General features: G+C 45.0%; 1 protein-coding gene across 1 annotated transcript in view; it reads left to right on the top strand.

Annotated features, from left to right (window-relative positions):
- Positions 1–886: 886 nt before the first annotated feature.
- EML1 (EMAP like 1) overlaps positions 887–11,341 on the top strand; it is a 149,599-nt gene continuing 139,144 nt past the window's right edge. The window contains exon 1 of the mRNA XM_063439771.1: positions 887–1,073. Within this exon, the coding sequence (XP_063295841.1) occupies positions 1,046–1,073 (28 nt within the window). The 5' untranslated portion in view covers positions 887–1,045. The remainder of the gene's footprint in view (positions 1,074–11,341) is intronic.

Here is an 11,341-nt window from a genome sequence, read left to right as displayed (position 1 = left end):
ATGTTTCTAGTTTAGCTTGTTAACCTCATATTACCTAGCCATCCACTCCACCATTATAAGTTTGCAACTAGCCTGTATGAAGAATGGTGGCTGGGTAGACCACACACGATATTTTCTATTACCTATTCCTATTATAAACTTGTGCTTGCCTAATCTACCACTCCAATTGTACTGCAAGATGCTCAGCCTGAGGATTGCAGTTGGAGTACCTCAAGCCTGTCTGTATTACTCCTATGCACAGCAAAAATACAAAATATATATATTTTTTTTTTTAAAGACTAAAAGGAAGACAATGTAGTGTGAAACTTGTAGGTCGCCCATGAAATGCAGCTAGACACAACACTACGAGCAACACAACTGCGTGGTGCTGACAATATAAGAATTGTGTCTGTATGCTCTTACCTAAACAAGATCTATACCTTATGAGGGATAAAAGGATGTACAGACCGGCAGATGGACAACAGATAAGAGCGACAATTCTGCGAATTACTGTTATCAAATAATGGTTTGCTATAAGTTGACAACAGACTTGTAAAACCAATCCTAAAATAGTCAGGGTGGACATAATCTCACTGTTTAGTGAATTAACCCCTGTGATACCCAGCTAAAGCCATGATGGGAGTGGTTAACTCAGCTATATTTCCAAATCTCTGCTACGAAACATACACTTATCAACATTTACGAATGAAACGGTAAAATGGAACATATGTCTGCAAAGGAAGCAGCTGTTCGGCTCACAGCTTGTCAATAAACCTTTCGGGTGGCTCCCAAAAGCTGCCTTTATTAATATTACATTTGTATGTTTCGTGCTTAGTGGAACACTCGGAGGGGAGGGAATAAATCCAATATATCCACCAATAGCATTTTGTTTCTGGTTCTTGGATACATCCTTATCTTTTCTTTCCTCCCATACAGAGAAGCCTCTAAAACTGTATGCCAGGGGGACTAACAGAAAAAAAAAACACTGCAGAACTTTTAAGGATATTTTGTTGCTGCGTGACACAGAGCGTTTCAATCCATTTCCAAAGACCTCTAATTTCTCACAATGTCGGACAGCGAAGGACTAGCTGTGGGTGAGTCCAGACTTTTATTTTTAACTCGGATTGCTATTCACTGACATCTCCCATTTCATATGCTCCAAAAAACACTTGCAGTTAGTGAGGAAGTTACAAGTGCCAAGGCCTATAGTCTATACACTTGTTCCCTCTTTGATCGATTTTGGACCGCTCATCCTTTTTTGTTGCCTGCTGTGGAAACCCAAACATAAGGGAGTATTCACTAAACAGAGAATTGTAGTGAGTGCAAAAACAAATTTACAACTCTAGGCAAAAATAGCCAAGCAGTGACTATAGATAGTTTGGAGATGTTTTCCAAATCAGCTACTTTGGTCTAATTTTAACAATATGGTTGTTCCGTTAACAAAAATTCACAGATTTAGTCTGCTAACTTCAGATCTAACCACTGTGTTCTCTCTAGATATGTCTCTTAGCTCATGAAAACAATTCAGCAGAGAAGCCCCGATGAAAATATTGTATCCTACATGTGACTATTAGCAGAGCATGCAAACATGTCATCCAGAGCTCTAACAGGAAGTGTTTTTAGACATTTCTTTGACATTTGCTCCCCAGAAACAGAGAGTAGATATCTCTTTAGTCTTTCATGAAATAAACAATGTGCCAGGACTGTCCTGATGTAATCCTTAACCTCTTGTCATGAAGGAGTTAACTAGACCATATAGTGAAATTATAGCTGCCCTGCCCACTTAATAGATGTATTCTCATTTAGAGGGGAAGAATGCTCATTTTAATGCACCATACACAGTAGTAGGCTGGATCTGTTTGGTCGTTTCATCACAAACGTCCCATCTGGCCAATGGGCCTTGTTGATGATGTCATACTGATAACTAAGAAGCCATAAGATCTATACATTGTATTGATTTCATGTATTATTTACGTTTAGCTGACATGCAGCTTATAAATATTTGACTAAGGTCAGAGGTTGGGTGGTGGGGCTATTGTATTACCTGTCTTATTTATGCACTGTAATATTATCTTTTAAAAAAAAAAAAGGTTTCTGTTCCAATACCCAAGGTGCGTTATTTGTAATAGTAAATAATTGTATGTATTTTTTTTATTTCCAGAGCAAAGTTATTTGTATACCAGACTACCCATCGTTAATGAACTAAGACTCCCATGAACTTTGGAAAGTCGTTTGCTGTGTTTTTTTGTTGGGGGGGCTTGCGAAGTTCATCGGGGTTGGTTAGCTAACATCTGGTTATATATCATTTGAAAATTAGGATTCTAAAGCAGGGGTCCTCAAACTCCGGCCCCCCAGATGTTGCTGAACTACAACTCCCATGATTCTCTAGCTATCTATGTAATTCAAAGAATCATGGGCGTTGTAGTTCAGCAACATCTGGGGGGCCAGAGTTTGAGGACCACTGTTCTAAAGGGTGGAAAAGCCCAAAGATGAGTTCTTAATTAATACCATAACTACAAATAAATGCAAATCTATTGGAGTACAGTCCTTATGATTCACTACCGCAAAAATTTAAATTGTGTGATGAAGATGGGTTGAGGGGTCTAGTTTCTGATAAGTAATATGTCCCAACTATACCAAATACAGTGTAATTAGACGCTGATTTGCATCAAACATATGTGAATATATAATACTGCCTATTGCATGGCAGTAAATGGTTAACTTTATTATTTATAGAAATACACAAAAATAAGCCCTGCACTTAAACTCCCACTACTCCTGGGCGGCAGCAATGACCATAGTACACATCAGCCAGGAGTAATGGGAGTTTGAGCGCAGGGCTTATTTTTGTGTATTTGTGTTTACCTTGTGTATCACACAGCCATGTTACAGTGCTGCCGGGTTAATGAGTTTTTAGGGGCTTAGAAAAACACCCCTCTCTGTCTCATTAGAGATTTTTTTTTTTGCCTGACGCAAGGTGATTTGTTAGTGTGGGACCCACCTAAGAGGTGTGCTGTGACGTGGCAGGTGGGCTTTCATCAAATGGCAATTGGAGTAACTAACCTTCATTTATATAAATATGCACAGGGATTTGGAATAGTGTGCACGTAACCTTTCTTTGATTATTTATACGTTCAGCTCATTTCCTTAAACTAGGCGGAATTAAATTTCAATAATTCAATGTGTTTAGAACTCCTCTTCAAGCGGCTAGTCATGGTTTATTTACAGAGCTGTAAACTGTGGTGCGTCTGTAAATATGGTCTTCCTGTTAGACTTTTCACAGTCAGAATTACTATTTATTTTTTTATTAAATTGTTGTCACCGCTGCGGCTAGCTCTGGTAGTGATGTAGCCAATCAGCACGGTCCAGCAATGAGTTGTAGAAGTCCATCTACTATGTGAAATTATATAATGGAACACACAGGGGTATATGAGTATTCTGGGATCACATAGACAGAACATCCTACTATGCACGTAGTGATTCATGGGCTCCCTGTTTTAAAGGGACAGTCATATCCCAATTGTTTAAATATTTTGTTGACTTATTCCCTATATTTAACGAATGTATTTGTGAGGTCTGAAAAATACAAATGGAGGAATTAAGGTTTCTTCTTGTCCAGGGCAATGTGTGCCCAAGCTGTGACAGATTTGAAGTGGATTGTGATGCATTTGCTGAGCAGTTAATACATATCTTAAAAAAAAATAGAGCATGACTTGAAAAAGTGAACCCAAGTTAAAGGTGATTTTCAAAGTTTTATTATGGTGTAATATCCTTAGAAGTGACGGTTTGGTTTCCTTTTAAGGACACAAGATCAAGTTCCCTGCTTGAATCATGTTCTTGCTATAAAAACTGTTTTCTTTATAATCCGGTATTACCAGTTTTAAAGAAACACATCTCTTTATTCTCTTACCGTCATTCTAACTCACAATGTATACAATGCTTAGGAAGAATTTACACCTTGCCAGATCAGTAGGCCATTCATCAAACTTTGTGACTGGTGATCCACATATAATGTATGTAGTTATGTACTTATAATGTCTCTGTGAACACAGCAGGCTGCACCTGTTGGCAATGTTTGAGGGACACTAAAATTCTGCAACATCAGTAAGAGAGCAGTATCATTATATCACAGGCAATGTCTAAAATGATAACACTAGGGCTAATTTAGATTTAGGGGTCGTTTATGGTCCAGCCTAGGGAGACTTGGATTTAGTGGGTACTTAGGTTTCAGCAAGGGGACTTAGTGTTAAGGGGGACGTAATGTTAGCAGATATGTGTCGTTAAGATGCTGTATACCTTAACTCCCATGAATCTCCGCAAGCTTCATTAGGAACATTCCAAGTACCATAACCACTGCAGCTAACTGATTTGGTTATGATGCCACTAGTAGCCTGGCACCCCACCCAATGTATGTGTTTAAGCCCTGTCTCTCTCTGCAGCTTGTTACTCTCTTTGCTGATCTGTGCCTGGCAGCTCATTGCCAAAGAGGAGTCCGCTCAGGAGAATTAACAGCTGCTTTTAAGAGGGAATGTCCAGATGTAAAGAGGTAGGGGAGTGCACCTAGTGGCAGGGCCGGACTGGGTATGAAAACCAGCCCTGGAAAAAATTACATACCAGCCCCATAGCATTGCGGAGTCATCAGAATTCAGCTTAACAGCCCATTAAAATGCGGATGGCATATAACGCCGTAACAGCGTTAAAGGGACACTATAGTCACCCAGACCACTTAAGCTCAATGAAGTGGCCTGGGTGCAATGTCCCTCGGTTTTAACCCTTCACATGTAAACATAGCAGTTTCAGAGAAACTGCTATGTTTACATTTGCGGTTAATCCAGCCTCTAGTGGCTGTCTTCCGGACAGACACTAGAGGCGCATCTGCGACGTTGGAGGCACATTTCGCCTCCATCGCGCAGAGTGTCCATAGGAAAGCATTGAGAAATGCTTTCCTATGGACACTTTGAATGCGCGCGCGGCCATGCGCATTCAGCTCCAGTGACTTCGGACGGGGGAGCTGACGTCAGACAGGGAGGAGAGGTCACCAGCGCCGAGGGAGCCTGGTGCTGGATTAAGGTAAGTAACTGAAGGGATTTTAACCCCTTCAGCGCCACGGGAGGGGGACCCTGAGGGTGTGGGCACCCTAAGGGCACTAAAGTGTCAGGAAAACCGCTTTGTTTTTCTGACACTATAGTGATCCTTTAAGAGTTTAAGGGGTTATTTTGGCCTGGGGAAGCCGAATGGTTATACACCTATGCTCTAAACCAGGAGTAGACATCCTTTGCCACTCCAGATGTTGTGGACTACACCTCCCATGATGCTTTGCAAGCCTTATGTCAAAAAACAAAGGGAGTGTCGAAGGTTACCTACCCCTGCACTAAACCAAAAATATATAATACAGTTCCTACCCCATAAATATAATATTTAATGCTATAATATTTAATGCTCTCATCCAACCCCCTTCCCTCCACAGTTCCTAATAAATATATTACAAATATAATTCACCCCTGTAGCCCCCTCTATTTACATTTCCTTCTACACACACACACACACACACACACACACACATATATATATATATATATATATATATACACATATACATATATATATAAAATATTAATTGGGCCACAAATATAAATGTAAAAAAAAATAATCATTGCCTCATCTCAAATTCCCAAGTCAGATCTTTCCCGTCCCCCCCTCCCCCAATACACTGCTGACCCCCCTTAATATACTGCTGTCACCCCCTCCTCTAATATACTGCTGACCCCTCCCTCCCCTAATACACAGTTGACCCCCCTCCCCAATACATTGCTGCCCCCCTTCTTCTCCTCCCCAAATACATCACTGACCCCCCTCCCCAAATACATTACTGACCCCCCCTCCCCAAATACATTACTGACCCCCCTCCCCAATACACATTACTGTCCCCCCTCCCCAATACACATTACTGTCCCCCCTCCCCAATACACATTACTGTCCCCCCCTCCCCAATACACATTACTGTCCCCCCCTCCCCAATACACATTACTGTCCCCCCTCCCCAATACACATTACTGTCCCCCCTCCCCAATACACATTACTGTCCCCCCTCCCCAATACACATTACTGTCCCCCCTCCCCAATACACATTACTGTCCCCCCTCCCCAATACACATTACTGTCCCCCTCCCCAATACACATTACTGTCCCCCCTCCCCAATACACATTACTGTCCCCCCTCCCCAATACACATTACTGTCCCCCCTCCCCAATACACATTACTGACCCCCCTCCCCAAATACACATTACTGTCCCCCCTCCCCAATACACATTACTGTCCCCCCTCCCCAATACACATTACTGTCCCCCCTCCCCAATACACATTGCTGCCCACCCTCCCCAATACACATTACTGCCCACCCTCCCCAATACACATTACTGCCCACCCTCCCCAATACACATTACTGACCTCCCCTCCTCCTCCCCAATATACAATACAATAGGTCCCCCAAGACCCCTTATTCTTACCTTCAACAACAGTTCAGGGAAGAGAGGCTGCGATGCAGTCTCTGTAGAGCCGCCGCCGCGCAGCCGCCGGATGTGACGTCATGTCGTCATTTGACGCTCACATCCGGCGGGTGACAGGAAGTAGCTGTGCCCTCGCAGAGCAAGCAGCAGCGGCCGGCGCAGGTGTGGCTGCGGCCGCACGGCCGCATAAGCAAACAGAAAAAAAAGTGCAGCCACATGTCAAAGCGGCCCCAGGGCTGGCGGCCTACCGGGAAATTTCCCGGTATCCCGGTAGGCCAGTCCGGCCCTGCCTAGTGGCCCCTAAGCAATACGTGAAACCATCAGTACACAGTTTGACTACTTACATGCAGGGAGCCCAGGCATCATGGCACCATAACCACAACAGAACACTGTTGTGGTTATGGTGCTTGCAGTGTTTCTTTAACCCCTTAAGGACACATGACACGTGTGACATGTCATGATTCCCTTTTATTCTAGAAGTTTGGTCCTTAAGGGGTTAAACCTCTCTAATGCCTAACCCTCAACACGCTTACCCCTAAGCCTCCTTAGCTCTAATTCTGAGATTTTTAAACTGGACAATATCCCAAAAAGTTTGGTTTACATCAACTTTATTCCAAAACTTACTGGACTATACACTTTAGGCCAGGGGTGCCCAAAAGGTAGATCCCCATATGTTTTAGAACTACAACTCCCACAATGCTTTATATGCCTTTAGAATGAAAAAGCCTCATGGAAGCTGTAGTTGTAATACATCTAGGGATCTACCTTTTGGACACCCCTGCCTTAGGCTATATATCGTTAGTAGTACTCCACTTCCCATTTTCATTATTGCTAACATTGTTATGTTTGTTGAGTTGAACAATAGATATCTTGCTGTGGGTGTTGGCCAGCAGAGCTTGTCCTATAACAGCCACTGAGCTTGACCTGCAGATGATCTATATAAAATCCGCCACTAGGGGGAGGACAAACTTATTGAAAGAATCTAGTAACAGCTGGCGTTGATGTAACGTGACAAAGCATTTTCTAATTATATACTTTTAAAAAGATATTCAAAGGAACTGATCTTCTTTTTTGGAAAATTACGTGAAAGCAATTGTTTACAATGTTTCAGAAGAAGAAACGTAAGTAGGAAAGATTGCAGTTCTGACACTGGTGAAAGAAATTGCACAGATTCCAGGGTGATAATAGAAAATGATAAATGAGGTACTAGGTGTGTACAAACTTCATCGCACAGAATAAACCATACTGTACAACCCAGTCAGCAGTGTGTACACCCACAATCAGTTCCAACTAGTGATGTACCGAACTGTCCGCCGGCGAACAGTTCCCGGCGAACTTTGCGTGTTCGCGTTCGCCGCAGCGGGCGGACACATGCGCAGTTCGATCCGCCCCCTATTCGTCATCATTGGGCAAACTTTGACCCTGTGCCTCTCGGTCAGCAGACACATTCCAGCCAATCAGCAGCACTCCCTCCCTTCCACACCCTCCAACCTCCCTCCCAGCATCCATTTTCGATTCATTCTGAAGCTGCATGCTTAGTGAGAGGAGGGAAAGTTTAGCTGCTGCTGATTAGATAGGGAAATTGATAGCTAGGTTAGGGTATTCAGTGTCCACTACAATCCTGAAGGACTCATCTGATCTCTGCTGTAAGGACAGCACCCCAAAAAGCCCTTTTTAGGGCTATAACATCAGGCTGCTTTTTTTTTTTTTTTTCCTGTGTAATGTAATTGCAGGTGCCTGCCTGCCAGCTTCTGTGTGAGGTTCACATTGGATACTGTGCCTACTTGCCCAGTGCCACCACTCATATCTGTTTTTACAATAGGTTAAGCTTTACATTTAAAAGAAATAATTTTTTTTCACTGTAATAGAAGAGCAGTTGCCTGCCTGCCAGCTTCTGTGTCAGGTTGGATGCCTTGCCCATTTGCACAGTCAGTGCCACCACTCATATCTGTTTTAACAATAGGTTAAGCTTTAGATTTAAAATAAATAATTTTTTTTCACTGTAATAGAAGAGTAGTTAGTTGTCTGCAAGCGTCTGGGTGTCAGGCCTACTTCAGCGTGTGCTCTGCAGACCTGTGCCAGCGTGCTTTGACAGTTGCCAATCATATCTGGTGTCTCTATAGCGTGCTTTTACAAAGAAAAAAGGTTTCTAGTGTAAGCTAACAGCAGCCAGTCAGTGTCCTTCAAGCGGCTCTGTCAGGCCTTCCTTCAGCGTGTGCTCTCCAGAACTGTTCCAGTGCACATTGCCAATCATATCTGGTGTCTCTATAGCGTGCTTTTAAAAACAAAATTTTTTTTTCACTGTTATAGATTGAATAGCAGTTACTTGTCTTCAAGCGGGTGTGTCAGGCCTACAGTGTGTGCTCTGCAGAACTGTTCAAGTGCACATTGCCAATCATATCTGGTCTCACAGTAGCTTGCACGCATAGTACCACTAATCCCCAAAAAAATGACAGGCAGAGGCAGGCCACCCCGCAGGGGCCGTCGTGGTCGTGGTGCTGTGATTCCCTTTTGCCCTAGAATAATGCCCAGTTTTCAGAAGCCACGTACCCTGAACTTGAAAAGTTCTGAGGACATAGTTGACTGGCTAACACAGGACACCCAATCTTGTACAGCCTCCGCTCGGAACCTTGACGCACCATCCTCCTCCAGCTTAGCTTCAGGCACCTCTCAAGATACCACTCACCCGCCTGCCGCCACCACCAAAACCAGCACCACAGCCGCTTTACTTGGTATGTCAGAGGAGTTATTCACACACCCGTTTGAAGAAATGAGTGATGCGCAACCATTATTGCTAGAGGATGTAGATAACAGGGATATGTCTCAGGCAGGCAGCATTAAACACATGGAGGTACGGTGTGATGATGATGATGTTGTACCCGCTGCTGCTTCCTTTTCTGAGTTGTCAGATACAAGCAAAGCGGTTGATGATGACGATGCGTCCATGGATGTCACGTGGGTGCCCGCTCGGCAAGAAGAAGAACAGGGCGAAAGTTCAGATGGGGAGACAGAGAGGAGGAGGAGACGAGTTGGAAGCAGGGGGGGGTCGTCGCAAGGAGCTAGTGGCACAGTCAGACAGCATGCATTGGCACCCGGGGTCAGCCCGACAGCACGCCAATCAACGCATGCTGTGTCCACCACCAGAATGCCGTCATTGCAGAGCTCAGCAGTGTGGCATTTTTTTTGTGTGTCTGCCTCGGACAACAGCGATGCCATTTGCAACCTGTGCCAAAGGAAACTGAGTCGTGGGAGGTCCAACACCCACCTAGGTACAACTGCTTTGCGTAGGCACATGATCTCACATCACAAACGCCTATGGGATCAACACATGAGTACAAGCAGCACGCCTACTCTAAGTCGCCATCCTCCTCCTGGTCTAGCATCTTCAGCCACGTCAACCACTGCTGTCCTTCTTGCCCCCTCTCAACCATCCGCCACTCCGTCTCCCGCCTTGAGCAGTTCCCGCTCATCTGCCCACAGTCATGTGTCTGTCAAGGACATGTTTGAGCGTAAGAAGCCAATGTCACCAAGTCACCCCCTTGCCCAGCGTCTGACAGCTGGCTTGTCCGAACTATTAGCCCGCCAGCTTTTACCATACAATCTGGTTGAGTCTGAGGCGTTCAAAAAATTTGTAGCTATTGGGACACCGCAGTGGAAGGTACCCGGCCGGAATTTCTTTTCACAAAAGGCAATCCCCAACTTGTACTCGATTGTGCAAAAGGAAGTCATGGCATGTCTGGCACACAGTGTTGGGGCAAGGGTCCATCTGACCACTGATACCTGGTCTGCAAAGCATGGTCAGGGCAGGTATATCACCTACACTGCGCATTGGGTAAACCTGCTGACGGCTGACAAGCAAGGAATGCGTGGCATTGCAGAGGAGTTGGTGACACCGCCACGAATTGCAGACAGTCCTGCTGCCACCTCCTCTACTCCTCCTACTCCATCCTCTTCCATAACCTCCTCGGCTGAGTCCTCTTGTGCTGCTGCGTCTTGCTCCACATCAACGGCACCCCCCCAGCTCCCCAGGTACTATTCCACATCCCGGATACGGCAGTGTCACGCCGTCTTGGGTTTGACTTGCTTGAAAGCAGAGAGTCACACCGGACAAGCACTCCTGTCCGCCCTGAACGCACAGGTGGAAAAATGGCTGACTCCGCAGCAACTGGATATCGGCAAAGTGGTGTGTGACAACGGAAAAAATTTGATAGCGGCATTGAAGTTGGGCAAGTTGACACATGTGCCGTGCATGGCACATGTGTGTAATCTGATCGTACAACGCTTTGTGCATAAGTACACAGGCTTACAGGACGTCCTGAAGCAGGCCAGGAAGGTGTGTGGCCATTTCAGGCGTTCCTACACGGCCATGGCTCACTTTGCCGATATCCAGCGGCGAAACAACATGCCAGTGAGGCTCTTGATTTGCGACAGCCCTACACGTTGGAATTCAACACTCCTAATGTTCGACCGCCTGCTCCAACAAGAAAAAGCTGTTAATGAATATTTGTATGACCGGGGTGCTAGGACATCCTCTTGGGAGCTGGGAATTTTTTTGCCACGTTACTGGACGCTCATGCGCAATGCCTGTAGGCTCATGCGTCCTTTTGAGGAGGTGACAAACCTAGTCAGTCGCACCGAAGGCACCATCAGCGACATCATACCATTTGTTTTCTTCCTGGAGCGTGCCCTGCGAAGAGTGCTGGATCAGGCTGTAGATGAGCGTGAAGAGGAAGAGGAAGAGTTGTGGTCACCAGAAACAGCCTTATCAGCATCGCTTGCTGGACCTGCGGCAACGCTGGAAGAGGATTGTGAGGAAGAGGAGTCAGAGGAGGATTGTAGCTTTGAGGAGGAGGAG

This window comes from Pelobates fuscus, chromosome 13 (genome assembly GCF_036172605.1).
Source record: "Pelobates fuscus isolate aPelFus1 chromosome 13, aPelFus1.pri, whole genome shotgun sequence".
Classification (NCBI taxonomy): Eukaryota; Metazoa; Chordata; class Amphibia; order Anura; family Pelobatidae; genus Pelobates; species Pelobates fuscus.
This window is presented reverse-complemented; position numbering and strand designations above follow the sequence as displayed.